The sequence below is a fragment of the Eleutherodactylus coqui genome, chromosome 11 (assembly GCF_035609145.1).
Source record: "Eleutherodactylus coqui strain aEleCoq1 chromosome 11, aEleCoq1.hap1, whole genome shotgun sequence".
NCBI classification, from domain to species: domain Eukaryota; kingdom Metazoa; phylum Chordata; class Amphibia; order Anura; family Eleutherodactylidae; genus Eleutherodactylus; species Eleutherodactylus coqui.
This window is the reverse complement of record NC_089847.1, coordinates 70,404,510-70,423,920: the sequence shown is the minus strand read 5'-3', so window position 1 is coordinate 70,423,920 and position 19,411 is coordinate 70,404,510. Positions and strand designations below refer to the sequence as shown.

General features: G+C 48.9%; 1 protein-coding gene across 5 annotated transcripts in view; it reads left to right on the top strand.

The window, feature by feature from the left end:
• Positions 1-19,411, top strand: part of LOC136581891 (serine/threonine-protein kinase D1-like) — a 339,882-nt gene that overhangs the window by 152,612 nt on the left and 167,859 nt on the right. Inside the window, exon 3 of one of the 5 annotated variants that reach the window (XM_066582545.1) lies at positions 11,507-11,682. The exons of the other annotated variants lie outside the window; for them this stretch is intronic. Coding sequence (XP_066438642.1) covers positions 11,610-11,682 — 73 coding nt within the window. The 5' untranslated portion in view covers positions 11,507-11,609. The remainder of the gene's footprint in view (positions 1-11,506; positions 11,683-19,411) is intronic. 5 annotated transcript variants of the gene reach the window in all.

The following is a 19,411-nucleotide window of genomic DNA, read 5'->3' as shown; positions in this document are numbered from 1 at the left end:
CAGTGCGGGTGCTTCAACAAGAACGACACACCAACTAAACACAGACAAAACAAACACAGGAGGAAAACAGAAGAACAGATCCATCAAAAACATCAAAGAAAAAGAGGGCAAAAGCACCCAGCACCACACGTCTCCCTTAAAGAATACTCCACCCCGAGTCTCCAACACACCAGACCAAAGCATTGAGGCAATGGACACCCAATCCCCACAAACCACCGAAACTCCAGCAGACAACATAGCGGAAATGACGCAAGCAACAATGGTGGCAAGAGAGGTCTCAAAAATACTACTCCCACTATTTGACAGCAGGCTAGAAACTCTACACAAATCGATAAACTCAGCGCTGTCACAAATAACGGACAACACCCAAAGACTGACGGAGCTAGAAGCAAAAACACAGAACAAACCATTGCAACCCTAGAAGCCTCATTACAGAGGAGCCAAACAGAAACCGAAACACTCCGGGAAAAAATCGACGACTTAGAAAACAGACACCGGCGGAACAACCTGCGCTTTGTGGGAATACCGGAATCAATAACCAATAATCAGCTTATAACATACCTAACCACAGACTTACCACAAGCCCTTCAACTAAAAATACCCAACAACCCATTAACAATAGAAAGAGCCCACAGAATCGGCCCACCCGTAGATGGACACAACAGCAAAACCCGACCCCGCCCAGTAATAGCAAAATACTTGAACTGGGCAACAAAAGAAACAATCTTACAAGCATATAGACGACAAGGAAATCTTACAATCCAAGGAGCAAAGATCCTCCTGGTCCAGGACTTTTCGGTGGCAGTGTCACAGAAGCGAAAATTATTCACCCCAATCTGCCAAACTCTACATGAACGGAACACGCGCTTTCAACTGCTTTACCCAGCAAAGCTTCGGGTTCAAGACGGCAACAGATCCATGGTGTTCAACACACCAGAAGAAGCAAGAGAATACCTACGCATGGAGGGGAATGGAGAACAGGGCTGAGATCGACGAGAAGGAGAAGCACTACCCCCACCCCCCACCACAACTCTGTCCTAAACAAAGTGGATGTGGCAATCCTCATGTTTGATTTTTAGAAAATGGCCTAATAAGGAGATCGGGGGTACCCACCGACACGGCACGATCACCACACAGTCGCGTCCGAGGCTAGCTGGGACCGAAGGAAGCAACGATAGCAAAGAAACAAAAGTAGCGGTAAATAAGACCAAAAAACACACACTACTATGCCTTAAGACCCAGAGACGACAGACCACCAGACACCCAAAACGCTACGAATCCTATCCTGGAACGTAGACTGGCTCAATACACCCATTAAACGAAAAAAAGTACTCATACACCTGAAAAAACACAAAGCAGACATCGTATTCCTACAGGAAACACACTGGAAAAAAGGAGGGAAGGGAGAACTGAAAGCACCCTGGATTGACACATGCTACACAGCCTCACATACATCAGCATCTCAAGGAGTGGCCATCCTAATTAGGAAAAATGTACCACACACAATAAAGCAAACCACAGCTGATCCACAGGGAAGATACCTAATGCTGAGAATCCAGATAGACTCACGAACCTACAACCTGGTAAACATATATGCCCCTAACATAGATCAACCGGCCTTTTACGCCACAATAATAGAAAAACTACAACCATACCTAAGCGACCAAATAATTCTGAACTGGACCCTCAACCCAACCAATCTCAACCACACAGGCACTACTAACATTGACAGATCAACTCCATGTATGCAACCCCTGGCGACTCCTAAATCCCACAAGCAGGGAATACACATGCTGTTCTAACGCCCATCATTCATTTTCACGCATTGACTTTTTCCTAATATCAAACAGCATATTTATTCACAATCCACCCAATGTCTCTTAGTGACCACGCACTAATCACAATGCAACTACAAATAATCCCCCCACAATGGGTGTCAAGAATGTGGCGCTTCCCCTCATTTTTGAGGGAATCGGAAGACTTAAAAAAATACCTAAAACTGCACTGGAACAACTACGCAGATGACAACAGGGAACATATGGACAACATTACACTGTTCTAGCAGACCTCGAAGGCAGTGATGAGAGGCCACATCATAGGATACGTTTCCCATAAGAGGAAAAAATTTCAAACGGAATTCGAGGCCCTACATGACTCCCTTCTGACAGCACAGAAGGAATACATAAACTCCCACGATGACAACGCATATCAAATATACCTTACAGCAAAAAAACCTACTAAACACATTCGTACATACAAATGCACACTGGCAAACCCAGCTAACGAAAAATAAATTCTACAGGTGGGGAAACAAGACAGGACGCCTATTGGCCAACCTAACCAAACAGAGACAACCACATAAGCCAATATTAACTCTAAAACACACCAATGGGAACAACCTTACAACAAAACAAGAAGAGATCTCCCAAATACTATATGAATACTTCGAAAACCTATATAGAGCAGAACCGACTAATACACAAGACATAAACAACCTATTAGAAACAATGAATTTACCAAATCTCACAGAGGAACAAAGATCCCTACTAGATGCCAACATAAGGGAGGAGGAGGTGCGGGAAGTGATCGCAAGGACAGCAGGAGGCAAATCGCCGGGACCAGACGGTCTTACGGCAGAGTACTATAAAATACTAACAATAGATATAGTACCAGTAATGACACAACTCTACAACACAATATACACAAACAACACCCAAATAGAGGACTTCGGAATTTCTAGAACGATTTTGCTCCCCAAACCAAACAAAGACCTGACAGATCCAATTGCGTTGCTAGATTGCGACTACAAATTCCTGTCCAAAATCCTAGCCGATAGGCTGCAACACATTCTACCGGCCATACTTGACACGTCACAAAAAGGCTTCACACAAGGGTGAAGTGCTCTAAAAAATATCAGAGCTGCTATAGCAGCGACGATAGCGGCACAGAACCCGGAAAGCCCAACAACGATGCTCTTAAGTCTAGACGCCGAAAAAGCCTTCGACAAAATGGCCTGGCCATTCCTGAACATACAACTGAAAGAGCGAGGGTTTGGATGGACTTTTAAGAAATATATCAACGCAACACAAACTAATGCAACTACGATTCTCACAGTAAACGGTCTCAATACCCCCAAAATCGACCTATTTAGGGGGGCACGACAAGGGTGCCCACTATCACCATTACTTTTTAACTTGTCAATAGACCCACTACTTAGATACTTAACACATACAACACTATACACAGGGACATGCTATGGAGATGTGAAAATAAAAGTAGAAGCATTCGCGGACGACCTTCTATTAATAGTCAACAACCCAAGGGAAACCCTGACACCCCTACTACAGGAAATCCAGAAAATCGGCAAACTCTCAGGCTATACCCTAAACCTCGATAAAACTGAAGCATTACTACTTAAAGGACCGACCAAGCCCCTATGGGCAACCCAATACCCATTCAGGTGGGAAAAACATTCTATACAATACTTAGGAGTCCAAATTACAAAAAATCCCTCCTCACTATACAATACAAACATAGAACCCTACATCAAAAAACTGGAAACGACACTAAACATGTGGAAAAATTTTATGGTCTCCTTCTTGGGGAAAGTTAGTCTCATAAAAATGATAGAGTTCCTGCATCTGCTGTACATCTTACACTCATTACCAATATTTTGTCTGGGGTGGGAGACGACCACGTATAGCATTAAAACTTCTACACAAGCACAAAGATAATGGCGGAACCAATCTGCCTAACATACAGGATTACAACCTCGCAGCACAGGCACAAATCTTACATGACTGGATCTATTCCAAATCAGACTTTACACATGATCTAATAGAACAGGCAATGGCCAATCCAATACGACTAAAGAACATTCTACATAGCCCATACACAGAACTACCAGAAAAAATCAAACACAACCCCTTGATACTCGCGGCCTGGAGGACATGGAAAAAGCTACGCCGAGACAGCCAGACTTCACCCCACACATCCCCACATCTGTCACTAACAAATAATCCCAACTTCCAAAACGGCAACCCTCAAAACATTTTTATCGAATGGAGGGCCAAAGGAATAGACTCAATAGACAAAATACTACACAAAAGAGAAAAGCGAATACTAACACACGAAGAAATGAAACAAAAATATCCTGAACTCCCAATTCCACTATTCTCATACCTGCAAGTCAGACACTACGTTACCTGACTTATACCACAGTTTAAAGAACCAGACTGGACACAAACAAATAATAGTTGGATTGCTAGGACAATGGGAACAAGGGGAATGATCTCCAAATTATACAGGGCAATAAGACACATGAGAGAGCAAGACGACATCGACCCAGGGGTTGGGAAATGGTCCCTGGATGACCCGGATTTCACACCCACACTAATTATGGAATCACTGAAGTCGGCACATAAATATCTGCCGTCAACAAGATTCCTAGAAATGAGATTACAGGTAATACACAGGTCATACCTAACTCCAGCTAGAGGATTCCATATGGGAATCTACACTACATCAAATTGCTTTAAATGTCAGACATCAAATGCTAATTTGTACCACAGCTTATGGACATGCCCCCAGATACAAACCTTTTGGACCCGAATAGGTGAATATACAACAACACACCTGACAAATTTCTGCCCACAAGAACCAACATGGGCAATCTTCGGATACATAGATCCCAAGAAATATCACTGCTCAAGGGGAGTCAGAAAACTACTACACTTTATAGCGGCAGCGGGACTAAAAGCCATTTTACAAACGTGGTTACAACCATCGGACCCCCCATTCAGATTGTTTCTAGACAAACTAGCATTTCTGTTCCAAATGGACTGGGCAGAGACATCACTATTCAAGGAGAAAATGGTACAAGCCTTCTTTGAAACCTGGGACAGCTTTATCCAATTAATGCCACAGAGGGTAAAGGAAAAACTGAGAAATTGTTTCCAATACACCTGCTGGTTCCAAGAACAAGTGGCAGTGGGTGAGCCACGAGTTTAGGGTGAAATGATGGTCGTGCCGTGGCCGCGTGGGGCCTCCACAATACACAAAGATCTCCAACAAAAAGAAAAAACAAAACAAAAAGACCAACAGATCAACACACCAACAATCAAAACAGGCCAAGAAGTTGATTTAACATATTTGTTTTCTGTCTTTTACTTCCCCCCCCCCCCTCCTACACGACCCTCCCATACTCCCACTCCCATATACCCCTTTCCTATCTGACTTTATTTTAAGATTTTGTTAGGTTAATATAGTTAAAAATATCAAAAACACAAGCTAGGAGAAATCATATATTTGTAATCGGAAAAATCAACAAACAGGATGTAACGTCAAATGATTATCCTGACTTGTTCAATAAAAACATGTTTAAAAAAAAAAAAGAAATAGCCAGTTAACCCTGTCGAAGGCCTTTTCTGCGTCGGTTGTAAGTAACGCTAGAGGGATGTTAGTATATTTAGCATGATGTAACGTATTAATAAGTCTGGTGGTGTTGTCTTTTGCTTCTCTAAAGGGAGTGAAGCCCACTTGCTCAGAGTTAATGAGATTTGGGAGAAAAAGCTTGATTCTGTTGGCAAGGATTTTGGCAAAGAGTTTGATGTCGTTGTTAATTAGTGAAATTGGTCTATAGCTACTGCAGAGGGAACTATCTTTCCCTTCCTTGGGAATAAGGGAGATGTGAGCGGTAAGAGCTTCTTTTGGGAAATCGTTTGTGGCATTGATATGGTTGAAGTACTTGTGCAGGGCTGGAGTGCAGGGCTGGAATTAGGGTATCTTTAAAGGGGTTGTCTCGCGAAATCAAGTGGGGTTATACACTTCTGTATGGCCATATTAATGCACTTTGTAATATACATCGTGCATTAAATATGAGCCATACAGAAGTTATTCACTTACCTGCTCCGTTGCTGGCGTCCCCGTCGCCATGGTGCCGTCTAACTTCGGTGTCTTCATGCTTTTTTAGACGCGCTTGCGCAGATGGATCGTCTTCCTTCGGCTGGTCTCGGAAGCATCAGCGTTTTGGCTCCGCCCCCTTGTATGCGTCATCCCGTAGCTCCGCCCCATGACGTGTTCCGGTTCCAGCCTCCTGATTGGCTGGAATCGGCACGTGACGGGGGCGGAGCTACACTATGACGCGTACAAGGGGGCGGAGCCAAAACGCTGATGCTTCCGAGACCAGCCGAAGGGAGAAGATCCATCTGCGCAAGCGCGTCTAAAAAAGCAAGAAGACACCGAAGTTAGACGGCACCATGGCGACGGGGACGCCAGCAACGGAGCAGGTAAGTGAATAACTTCTGTATGGCTCATATTTAATGCACGATGTATATTACAAAGTGCATTAATATAGCCATACAGAAGTGTATAACCCCACTTGATTTCGCGAGACAACCCCTTTAAATGTTTGTAATATGTGGAACTGAACCCGCCTGGGCCTGGGCTTTTACCTTTGGGAAGGGCCTTGATTGTGTCCTCTATTTCTTCTAGGGAGATTGGGCTGTTTAGTGTTAGTTTCTGGGAGTCTGTAATCTGTGGGAGACTGATAGAGTTTAAAATTCTTTGAATCTGCTCAGTTCTCTGCGTGTCTCAACTCTCTTGGTTATCTATATCACATGTGTCAAACACAAGGCCCGCGGGCCGAATCCGGCCCGCTGCCTCGTTTCATGTGGCCCGCGGCGTGCCGACGCTGCTCACCACTAAGCTATTACCAGCTGGAGTGCTGCAGCTCCCCGCTGGCATATTAACATTTTTCACAACACTTCTGCCCTATTCAGCAATTCCAGCAACCTGATTGGTTGCTTGGTGAATCAGCCAACCCAAACAACCAATCAGGCTGCTGGAACTGCTGAATAAGCAGAAGTGATGTGGAAAATGTTAATATGTGAGCGGAGGGGAAGCAGCACAGACAGCAAGGAGGAGGTAAGTATGTGGTTTAGGGGGGCTAATGGTGGCTGCTGGGGGGGGGGGGGGGATTTAGTGGTTGCTGCCGAGGGGGGTGTTAATGGTATTAATGGTTGCTGCTGGGGGGGGGGGGGGGGGGGGTTAATGGTGGCTGCTGAGAGGGGGGGTTAATGGTGACTGCTGAGAGGGGGGGGGGGGTTAATGGTGGCTGCTGAGAGCAGGGGGTTAATGGTGGCTGCTGAGAGCGGGGTTAATGGTGGCTGCTGAGAGGGGGGGTTAATGGTGGCTGCTGAGAGGGGGGGTTAATGGTGGCTGCTGAGAGGGGGGGTTAATGGTGGCTGCGGAGAGGGGGGGTTAATGGTGGCTGCTGAGAGGGGGGGTTAATGGTGGCTGCTGAGAGGGGGGGTTAATGGTGGCTGCTGAGAGGGGGGGTTAATGGTGGCTGCTGAGAGGGGGGGTTAATGGTGGCTGCTGAGAGGGGGGTTAATGGTGGCTGCTGAAAGGGGGGGGGTTAATGGTGGCTGCTAAGGGGGGGTTAATGGTGGCTGCTGAGAGGGGGGGGGTTAATGGTGGCTGCTGAGAGGGGGGGTTAATGGTTGCTGCTGGGGGGGTTAATGGTGGCTGCTGAGAGGGGGGGTTAATGGTGGCTGCTGAGAGGGGGGGTTAATGGTGGCTGCTGAGAGGGGGGGGTTAATGGTGGCTGCTGAGAGGGGGGGGTTAATGGTGGCTGCTGAGAGGGGGGGGTTAATGGTGGCTGCTGAGAGGGGGGGTTAATGGTGGCTGCTGAGAGGGGGGGGTTAATGGTGGCTGCTGAGAGGGGGGGTTAATGGTGGCTGCTGAGAGGGGGGGTTAATGGTGGCTGCTGAGAGGGGGGGGTTAATGGTGGCTGCTGAGAGGGGGGGTTAATGGTGGCTGCTGAGAGGGGGAGTTAATGGTGGCTGCTGAGAGGGGGGGTTAATGGTGGCTGCTGAGAGGGGGGGTTAATGGTGGCTGCTGAGAGGGGGGGTTAATGGTGGCTGCTGAGAGGGGGGGTTAATGGTGGCTGCTGAGAGGGGGGGTTAATGGTGGCTGCTGAGAGGGGGGGTTAATGGTGGCTGCTGAGAGGGGGAGTTAATGGTGGCTGCTGAGAGGGGGGGTTAATGGTGGCTGCTGAGAGGGGGGTTAATGGTGGCTGCTGAAAGGGGGGGGTTAATGGTGGCTGAAAGGGGGGGTTAATGGTGGCTGCTAAGGGGGGGTTAATGGTGGCTGCTGAGAGGGGGGGTTAATGGTGGCTGCTGAGAGGGGGGGTTAATGGTGGCTGCTGAGAGGGGGGGGTTAATGGTGGCTGCTGAGAGGGGGGGGGGGTTAATGGTGGCTGCTGAGAGGGGGGGGGGTTAATGGTGGCTGCTGAGAGGGGGGGGGGGTTAATGGTGGCTGCTGAGAGGGGGGGGGGGTTAATGGTGGCTGCTGAGAGGGGGGGGGGGGTTAATGGTGGCTGCTGAGAGGGGGGGGTTAATGGTGGCTGCTGAGAGGGGGGGTTAATGGTGGCTGCTGAGAGGGGGGGTTAATGGTGGCTGCTGAGAGGGGGGGTTAATGGTGGCTGCTGAGAGGGGGGGTTAATGGTGGCTGCTGAGAGGGGGGGTTAATGGTAGCTACGGGGGGGGGGGGTTAATGGTGGCTGCTGGAGGAGGGGGGTTAATGGTGGCTGCTGGAGGAGGGGGGTTAATGGTGGCTGCTGGAGGAGGGGGGTAAATGGTGGCTGAGGGGGGGGGTTAATGGTGGCTGAGGGGGGGTTAATGGTGGCTGCTGAGAGGGGGGGGTTAATGGTGGCTGCTGAGAGGGGGGGGTTAATGGTGGCTGCTGGGGGGGTCACTATTAGGGCTTGTTCACATGGGTATTTCGGTAGCACAAATACGCTGTGTATTTGCGCAATCAAAAATTGCTAATGCCTGCATATTTAGGCACGGAAAAAAGAACGCAGATGGGCCCACTGAGATGGTGCCCAAATATGCAGTGAATACATAGGTTTCCTGCGCATTCACCACATATTTGCAAGGCCCATTCACTTCAATGGCCTATTGGGGTGCGTAGTACGCAACAAAATAGGTCATGCTGTGTGAAAATGTACATCATGTGACTGAACTCACTGAAATCAATGGCTTCTATTCACTGCATATTATGTACGCAAATACGCTTGTGTGAACAAGCCCTTACTATACTGTCTTACAATCGGCCCTTTGAAGGTCACCATAAGCCCGATGTGGCCCTCAGTGAAAATGAGTTTGACACCCCTGATCTATATTATACAGATCGGAATAGTAGGAGCAAAAGATTTTGGCTATATCATCTGTTGTATGGTGGAGTTGATCGTTTTTATCTTTGATTTTGGTGATGAAGGATCTAGTGTTTTGTTTTTTAATCAAGGAGGCTAGTTTTTTTCCACATTTGTCTGCTATAGCATAGCGCTTGAATTTAGTGTAATAAAGATATTTATCAGTATTTAAGTTAGGCTGTTGTCTTAGCTTGGTGCGTAGGTCGAAGAGGTCTTTCTCCAGCGGACGTGAGACTGTTTTTTTATGTTGTAATTCTAGTTTTTTGATTTCCTCAATGAGATCGACTTTCTCTTTCTCCCTTTCTTTCTTCCTTCTAGAGCCTATTTGTATGAGAAGACCTTGGATAACTGCTTTGTGAGCTTCCCATAAAACTGCAGGCTTTGTGGAGTAGTGAGCGTTGTCGTTGAAATATAGCTGGATATTCTGCTTAATAGAGGCGATATCCTCCTTGTTAAGAAGGAGGCTGTCGTTTAATACCCAATTGGTTGGACATCTTTTCTTCGTTGCAAGGGATAGTTCAAGAGAGAGGGGGGCATGGTCTGAAAAAAGAATTACGTCATAGGCCGACTTGGTCACTGAGCTGAGTAAATGGTGTGAAATGTATATGTAATCAATTCTGGAATATTTTTTATGCATGGGTGAGTAGAAAGTGAAGTCTTTTGTGGCAGACTCCAAGGGTCAACTAAATTAAAATCAGACAGCAATTTTTTTAAGATTTGGGTAGGAGACTGAGGAAGAGCCATTTGAAGTATCAATGGAGGGTTGGAGAGGAACGTTAAAATCCTCGCCTATGATTAGCTGTCCCTTTTTAAATTTTTCTAGTTGGTCAAAAACCGGGAGGAAGAAATTTACTTGGTTATTGTTTGGCGCATATATATTGGCCAATGTAAAATAAATAAATCTTGGTATTTGTATAGCGCCAACTTATTCCGCAGCGCTTTCAGGTAATTATTACTTATTACCCCCCACCAAGCTGGGTTCTCATTTTACCGACCTCAGAAGGATGGAAGGCTGAGTAAACCTTGAACCGCCTACCTGACTCATGCGGGTATCGAACTTGACACCTTCAGGTTGTAGGCGAGAGCTTACACTCTGCACCACACGAGGCTCATAGATTTTATCATACTATGTGCCATTTAGGAAAATATATCTTCCCTCAGGATCCTGCTGGACATTGATAAATTGGAAAGGAAGGTTTTTATTTAGGACGATTGCAACACCTCTTTGTCTTTTGAGTGGAGAAGTGTTATGCCATTTGGTGAATGTTTTATTTTTGGACAGTGGAGTATAGCCCTTCTTGAAATGCATTTCCTGAAGGAAAGCTATATCAGTTTTGTTTTTTTCTAGATAATGGAGGATTTGGGATCTCTTATGGGGAACGTTGATACCTTTAACGTTAAATGTGGTAATTTGTAGTTTAGCAGTTAGATCTTATAAAAGATCGTATAGAGCGTATGGTAGGATCAGCAAAGTCATTTAGAATAAGGGGAGTAACAAGGGGGTAAGCAAAACAGTGTTTCATCATTAAGAAAATGAAGTTAAGAAACAAACAATTGGTGACGTTTTGCAGCTGAGTGGGAGTATATGGGCAGTGCCCACTCACCCTCAGGTTCAAAAGCAAACAATCAAAGTTTGTGGGGGGGGGGGCCGCAAACCAAGGGGGGATCAAACAGGATCCCGCACTAGAATGTGCCGGTGGGAAGAACTGACTGGACCAAAATGGATTTGCTCCCATCAGATCTCCCAGCGTAATCAAAAAAAAATTTGGAAAAACATGGAAATGAACAGACAAATTGCAGTTGGGAAGTAACAAGTGGCTCATACGTATCTCCTCAGAGGAGAATAGGGAGACAAGGCAGTATGAAGTGTCCCATCTTGTCAGGTGGCATCAGGTGGAAGGCCTCTTCTGGGGGACCTGGTGGGGTCCTGCTCCATTCTTCTCGACTTTCTGGGCTTGTTTGGAGTAACTTGGGTCCAAGAGTCTATTTTGGGAAGAGCAGGAAGAGCCAGTGAATCCTCTGCTGTTGTCCAATCTAAAATTTGAATGTGGGAGAGGTTTAGCTTAATTAGAACCAGGGGGAGATCCACCGGAGTTTGTATAACCCAGGTTCTGTTTGGGCTAGAGATTGCTAATCCAAACAGGATAAGCCATTTGTAGGGAATGCTTTTGTCTCTCAGTTCTCTTGTAAGAGGTTGTAGTTGTCTCCTCAGGTCTAGTGTGGGTTTGGAGAGGTCTTGATAGATTTGGATTTCGCTGCTGTCATATTCTATTTTTTTTTTTTTTGCAGATCTGGCTTTGTTGAGAATTTCGTCTTTGGTTTTGAAGCTTTGGAGACAACAGAGGATGTCCCGGAGTCTATCTGATTTCACAGATCTGGGCGTGAAAACCCTATGGGCCCTTTCCAAGCCGATATCTGCATCTTTGTCTCTCTCCAAGAGGCTATTGAAGATCCGATAGATAGTGGTAGATATCTCTTTATCAGGGACGTTTTCTGGGATTCCGCGTACTCGAATATTGTTGCATCTGGAGCGGTTTTCCAGATCATCTATATGTATTAGTTGGAGGTATAATTCTTTGTTTGTCGATTAGAATATCTTTAACTCTTTCTGCATGGTTAATCATTAGAGATGAGCGAACGTACTCGTCCGAGCTTGATACTCGTTCGAGTATTAGCGTGTTCGAGATGCTCGTTACTCGTAACGAGTACCACGCGATGTTCGAGTTACTTTCCGTTTCCTCTCTGAGACGTTAGCGCGCTTTTCTGGCCAATTGAAAGACAGGGAAGGCATTACAACTTCCCCGTGCGTCGTTCAAGCCCTATACCACCCCCCTGCTGTGAGTGGCTGGGGAGATCAGGTGTCACCCCAGTATAAAAATCGGCCCCTCCCGCGGCTCGCCTCAGATGCGTTGTGAGATAGCTGAGGGACAGTGCTATAGTGTTGGAGCTGCTGTAGGGAGAGCGTTAGGAGTTAGTGTAGGCTTCAAGAACCCCAACGGTCCTTCTTAGGGCCACATCTAACAGTGTGCAGTAGTGTGGAGGCTGCTTTTAGCAGTGTTGCACTTTTTTTTTTTTTTGGTATATCGGCCGTGCAGAGCATTGCGCCCTGCAGTAATACTACAGGGACAGAAGTGGTGGTTAGGCAGGGAGAGTGTTAGGAGTTAGTGTAGGCTTCAAGAACCCCAACCCTCCTTCTTAGGGCCACATCTAACCGTGTGCAGTAGTGTGGAGGCTGCTTTTAGCAGTGTTGCACTTTTTTTTTTTTTTGCTATATCGGCCGTGCAGAGCATTGCGCCCTGCAGTAATACTACAGGGATAGAATTGTGTAGGCAGGGCCAGAAGACATATATAGATTGAATATACGCAGTGGTCCTTTTGAAAAAAATATTTGAAAAAAAACAATTTGGCCTGCCTGTCACTCTGCTCAGTGTTCTGGGTCTGTGTCTGCTGCGGGTTGTAGTTCTCCAAATAAATACGCAGCCAGCTAAGTGTTACAGCAGGCTTGCGCCAAATTATTTCCTGGCTCTGAAATCACCGCTCTGTTGCACTTAATAACAGACAGTGCAACACTGCAGTTCCGTCACACACATCAGGGACAGAATTGCGTAGGCAGGGCCAGAAGACATCTTATAGATTGAATATACGCAGTGGTCCTTGTGCATAAAAAGATTAGAAAAAATCTATTTGGCCTGCCTGTCACTCTGCTCAGTGTTGTGGGTCCGTGTGTGCTGGGGGTAAAATTTCTCCAAATAAATACGCAGCCAGCTAAGTGTTACAGCAGGCTTGCGCAAAATTATTTCCTGGCGTTCCCTAAGCGAACTCAGCCTCAAACCACAGGCCAATAAGCGGCACATTTAATTACAGTGTTGTGTTTCTGCATTCCTGGTAATACAGCATGCTGAGGGGTAGGGGTAGGCCTAGAGGACGTGGGCGCGGCCGAGGACGCGGAGGCCCTAGTCCGGGTGTGGGCACAGGCCGAGCTCCTGATCCTGGTGTAGCGCAGCCGTCTGCTGCGGGATTAGGAGAGAGGCACGTTTCTGGCGTCCCCACATTCATAGCACATTTAATGGGTCCACGCGGTAGACCCTTATTAGAAAATGAGCAGTGTGAGCAGGCCCTGTCGTGGATGGCAGAAAGTGCTTCGAGCAACCTATCGTCCACCCAGAGTTCTGCGCCGTCCACTGCTGCAACTCAGAATCCTCTGGCTGCTGCTCCTCCTTTCTCCCAGCCTCCTCACTCCATGAAAATGAGACATTCTGAGGAGCGGGCAGACTCCCAGGAACTGTTCTCGGGCCCCTGCTCAGATTGGGCAGCAGTGGTTCCTCTCCCACCAGAGGACTTTATCGTGACTGATGCCCAACCATTGCAAAGTTCCCGGGGGCCGGGGGATGAGGCTGGGGATTTCCGGCAACTGTCTCAAGACCTTTCATTGGGTGAGGAGGCCGATGACGATGAGACACAGTTGTCTATCAGTGAGGTAGTAGTAAGGGCATTGAGTCCGAGGGAGGAGCGCACCGAGGATTCTGAGGAAGAGCAGCAGGACGATGAGGTGACTGACCCCACCTGGTTTGCTACGCCTACTGAGGACAGGTCTTCAGAGGGGGAGGCAAGGGCAGCAGCAGGGCAGGTTGCAAGAGGCAGTGCGGTGTCCAGGGGTAGAGGCAGGACCAGACCGAATAATCCACCAACTGTTTCCCAAAGCGCCCCCTCGCGCCATGCCACCCTGCAGAGGCCGAGGTGCTCAAAGGTCTGGCAGTTTTTCACTGAGAGTGCAGACGATCGACGAACAGTGGTGTGCAACCTTTGTCGCGCCAAGATCAGCCGGGGAGCCACCACCAGCAGCCTCACCACCACCAGCATGCGCAGACATATGATGGCCAAGCACCCCACAAGGTGGGGCGAAGGCCGTTCACCGCCTCCGGTTTGCACCGCTGCCTCTCCCCCTGTGCCCCAACCTGCCACTGAGATCCAACCCCGCTCTGAGGACACAGGCACTACCATCTCCTGGCCTGCACCCACACCCTTACCTCCGCTGTCCTCGGCCCCATCCACCAATGTCTCTCAGCGCACCGTCCAGCCGTCGCTAGCGCAAGTGTTTGAGCGCAAGCGCAAGTACGCCGCCACGCACCCGCACGCTCAAGCGTTAAACGTGCACATAGCAAAATTTATCAGCCTGGAGATGCTGCCGTATAGGGTTGTGGAAACGGAGTCCTTCAAAAGTATGATGGCGGCGGCGGCCCCGCGCTACTCAGTTCCCAGTCGCCACTACTTTTCCCGATGTGCCGTCCCAGCCCTGCACGACCACGTCTCCCGCAACATTGTACGCGCCCTCACCAACGCGGTTACTGCCAAGGTCCACTTAACAACGGACACGTGGACAAGCACAGGCGGGCAGGGCCACTATATCTCCCTGACGGCACATTGGGTGAATTTAGTGGAGGCTGGGACCGAGTCAGAGCCTGGGACCGCTCACGTCCTACCCACCCCCCGAATTGCGGGCCCCAGCTCGGTGATGGTATCTGCGGCGGTGTATGCTTCCTCCACTAAACCACCCTCCTCCTCCTACGCAACCTCTGTCTCGCAATCAAGATGTGTCAGCAGCAGCACGTCGCCAGCAGTCCGTGTCGCGCGGCGTGGCAGCACAGCGGAGGGCAAGCGTCAGCAGGCCGTGCTGAAACTACTCAGCTTAGGAGAGAAGAGGCACACGGCCCACGAACTGCTGCAGGGTCGAACAGAGCAGACCGACCGCTGGCTTGCACCGCTGAGCCTCCAACCGGGCATGGTCGTGTGTGACAACGGCCGTAACCTGGTGGCGGCTCTGCAGCTCGGCAGCCTCACGCACGTGCCATGCCTGGCCCACGTCTTTAATTTGGTGGTTCAGCGCTTTCTGAAAAGCTACCCACGCTTGTCAGACCTGCTCGGAAAGGTGCGCCGGCTCTGCGCACATTTCCGCAAGTCCCACACGGACGCTGCCACCCTGCGCACCCTGCAACATCGCTTTAATCTGCCAGTGCACCGACTGCTGTGCGACGTGCCCACACGGTGGAACTCTACGCTCCACATGTTGGCCAGGCTCTATGAGCAGCGTAGAGCTATAGTGGAATACCAACTCCAACATGGGCGGCGCAGTGGGAGTCAGCCTCCTCAATTATTTTCAGAAGAGTGGGCCTGGTTGGCAGACATCTGCCAGGTCCTTGGAAACTTTGAGGAGTCTACCCAGGTGGTGAGTGGCGATGCTGCAATCATTAGCGTCACCATTCCTCTGCTATGCCTCTTGAGAAGTTCCCTGCAAAGCATAAAGGCAGACGCTTTGCACTCGGAAACAGAGCCGAAGGAAGACAGTATGTCGCTGGATAGTCAGAGCACCCTCCTGTCTATATCTCAGCACAGTGAGGAGGAGGAGGAGGAGGAAGATGAGGAGGAGGGGGAAGACACAGCTTGGCCCACTGGTGAGGGTAGACATACTGGTGGCCTGTCATCCTTTCAGTGTGTATGGCCTGAGGAGGAGGAGGAGGAGGAGGATCCTGAAAGGGATCTTCCTAGTGAGGACAGCCATGTGTTGCGTACAGGTACCCTGACACACATGGCTGACTTCATGTTAGGATGCCTTTCTCGTGACCCTCGTGTTACACGCATTCTGGCCACTACGGATTACTGGGTGTACACACTGCTCGACCCACGGTATAAGGAGAACCTTTCCACTCTCATACCCGAAGAGGAAAGGGGTTCGAGAGTGTTGCTATACCACAGGACCCTGGCGGACAAACTGATGGTAAAATTCCCATACGACAGCGGTAGTGGCCGAAGGCGCAGTTCCGAGGGCCAGGTAGCAGGGGAGGCGCGGAGATCAGGCAGGATGTACAGCACAGGCAGGCCAACACTCTTTAAGGCCCTTGACAGCTTTATGGCTTCCCAGCAAGACTGTGTCACCGCTCCCCAGTCACGGCTGAGTCGGCGGGAGCACTGTAAAAGGATGGTGAGGGAGTACGTAGCCGATCGCACAACCATCCTCCGTGACGCCTCTGCCCCCTACAACTACTGGGTATCGAAGCTGGACACGTGGCCTGAACTCGCGCTGCATGCCCTGGAGGTGCTTGCTTGTCCTGCGGCTAGCGTCTTGTCAGAGAGGGTGTTTAGTGCGGCTGGGGGAATCATCACAGATAAGCGTACCCGCCTGTCAACCGACAGTGCGGACAGGCTTACACTCATCAAGATGAACAAAGCCTGGATTTCCCCAGACTTCTCTTCTCCACCAGCGGACAGCAGCGATACCTAAGCAATATGTAGGCTGCACCCGTGGATGGAAGCATCGTTCTCTATCCCCATCAAAAACGGGGACCTTTTCGCTTCATCAATCTGTGTATAATATTCCTCCTCCTCCTCCTCCTGCTCCTCCTCCTGAAACCTCACATAATCACGCCGAACGGGCAATTTTTCTTAGGGCCACAAGGCTCAGTCATATAATTTTTCTAAACAATTTTTATACGTTTCAATGCTCATTAAAGCGTTGAAACTTTCACCTCCACCAATTTTTATTTGAACTGGGCTGCCTCCAGGCCTAGTTACCAATTAAGCCACATTAACCAAAGCGATTAATGGGTTTCACCTGCCCTCTTGGTTGGCCATGGCCAATTTTTCGGATGTACATTAGTACTGTTGATACAGCAATTTTTGTGGGCCCTCGCCTACAGTGTAATCAAATGAATTTTTAGCCCACCTGCATTACAGCTGACGTTACATCCGCTGTGTTGGGCAATGCAATGGGATATTTTTATGTAACGCTGGTGGCTTCCTGGCACCCACCCATACTGTCGGTCCACAGGGAGTTGTAAATGCATCTGTTTCCACTTCTAAAGAACCCCAGTCTGACTGGGGCATGCAGTGTGGGCCGAAGCCCACCTGCATTAAGCACGACATTACTACCTCAGCTGTGTTGGGCAATGCAATGGGATATTTTTATGTACCGCCGGTGGGTTCCAGGGAGCCACCCATGCTGTGGGTGCACAGGGAGTTGTAAATGCATCTGTCTCCACTTCTAAAGAACCCCAGTCTGACTGGGGCATGCAGTGTGGGCTGAAGCCCACCTGCATTAAGCACGACATTACTACCTCAGCTGTGTTGGGCAATGCAATGGGATATTTTTATGTAACTACGGTGGCTTCCTGGCACCCACCCATACTGTCGGTCCACAGGGAGTTGTAAATGCATCTGTTTCCACTTTTAAAGAACCCCAGTCTGACTGGGGCATGCAGTGTGGGCCGAAGCCCACCTGCATTAAGCAGGACATTACTACCTCAGCTGTGTTGGGCAATGCAATGGGATACATTTATGTACCGCCGGTGGGTTCCAGGGAGCCACCCATGCTGTGGGTGCACACGGAATTCCCATTGCGGAGTTGTACCTGCCTGTGACTATTTATAAAAAACCGCGGTCTGACTGGGGCGTGCAGACACCTTGACAGAATGAATAGTGTGTGGCACATAGGTTCCCCATTGCTATGCCCACGTGTGCAGCTCCAGATGGAGGTGGCACAGGATTCTATTTCTCATTGCTTCTGTACAGCATTGTGGGCTATCGCCCCGCCACTTTTAAAGAGGGTCGCTGCCTGGCCGTGCCAACCCTCTGCAGTGTGTGCCTGCGGTTCCTCCTCATGGCAGACGCACTTATAAATAGACATGAGTGTGGCGTGGCATGAGGGCAGCTGAAGGCTGCGCAGGGACAATTTGGTGTGCGCTGTGGACACTGGGTCGTGCGGGGGGGTTGGGCAGCATGTAACCCAGGAGAAGTGGCAGCGGACTGTCATGCAGGCAGTGATTGTGCTTTGTTGGAGGTACTGTGGTGCTTAGCTAAGGTATCCATTGCTAATGAGGGCTTTTCAGAAGTAAAAGTTGTTGGGAGGGGGGGGGGCCCACTCTTGCCGCTATTGTGGCTTAATAGTGGGACCTGTGAACTTGAGATGCAGCCTAACATGTAGCCCCTCGCCTGCCCTATCCGTTTCTGTGTCGTTCCCATCACTTTCTTGAATTGCCCAGATTTTCACAAATGAAAACCTTAGCGAGCATCGGCGATATACAAAAATGCTCGGGTCGCCCATTGACTTCACTGGGGTTCGTTATTCGAAACGAACCCTCGAGCATCGCGAAAAGTTCGTCTCGAGTAACGAGCACCCGAGCATTTTGGTGCTCGCTCATCTCTATTAATCATCCTTGAGCAAGAGTCCTCAAGGGTGTTGATTCTAGCATATACCTCCTTGACATCTTTCTTTAAATCAGAAATCTCCTCCTTCACCGTTTGGGTGAATTCTTTAAATAGATCTTTAATGTACTCCTTGGTAGGCAGCGCCTTGATATATTTTTTTATATCTGAGTTGGAGGTTATTAGTGAGTCATCTTCCGATTTGCTTTCTGAGCCTTGCAAGGAAGGGGTGTGATTTTGGTTATCTTCTTCTAAAGACATCTGTTTGGATTGGATTGTAAGAGGAGTGTCTTGAGAGGAAATCCCAAAATTTTTCACTGGAGCTTGAGTTCTTTTAGGTGTCTTGAGGTCCTTGGCGTTGCTGTTAACTATAGATTTTGTAGGTTTACCCATTTTGTCTGTCTTAGTACAATTACGCTGGGAGGAGTAGGATGGGGAGGTGTTCAGATGTCACATTTTATGACTGCAGCATTTTCTGATCTTGCTTTTGAGAAATTATAGTGGGTGGTTATATTATATTCTGCCTCCAGGTGGAGTGAGAGTCCATTAATAGTATTACCAAGGAAACTGAGCAGCTCTGATATAGAATGGAGTGATAGACAGGTCCTCAAAAGTGTAGGAAATCTGGGTATGTGTGCTCAAGGTAGTAAGCTTGGGTAAGGAGATTTGTCTTCCCTCCCCCCCCCCTTTTTTTAGTATGGCTTCATTGTTGAGGTGGGTGGCAGCACTTTTTTTTTTCCCCCCTTTTGGGGCCAAGGCTTCCTTCTATTGAGCACTTTACGGTAGCAGCTCTCCTAGGGGGCCCTACAACTTCTCCTCGCTGAGGTAACCTTTGCTTTTATTGATGGGGCTTATGGTCCTCCCCGCAGTCACTCAGGGTCTGCAATGGCCGCCACAACCCAGCCCCAGGAGAGAGGGCTCCCCGTCGGGTGGCGTGTCACCCTGCAGCTCCCCTGCGGTGTCCAAGCTGTCCCCGTGCAGCGCCGCCACTGCGACCCT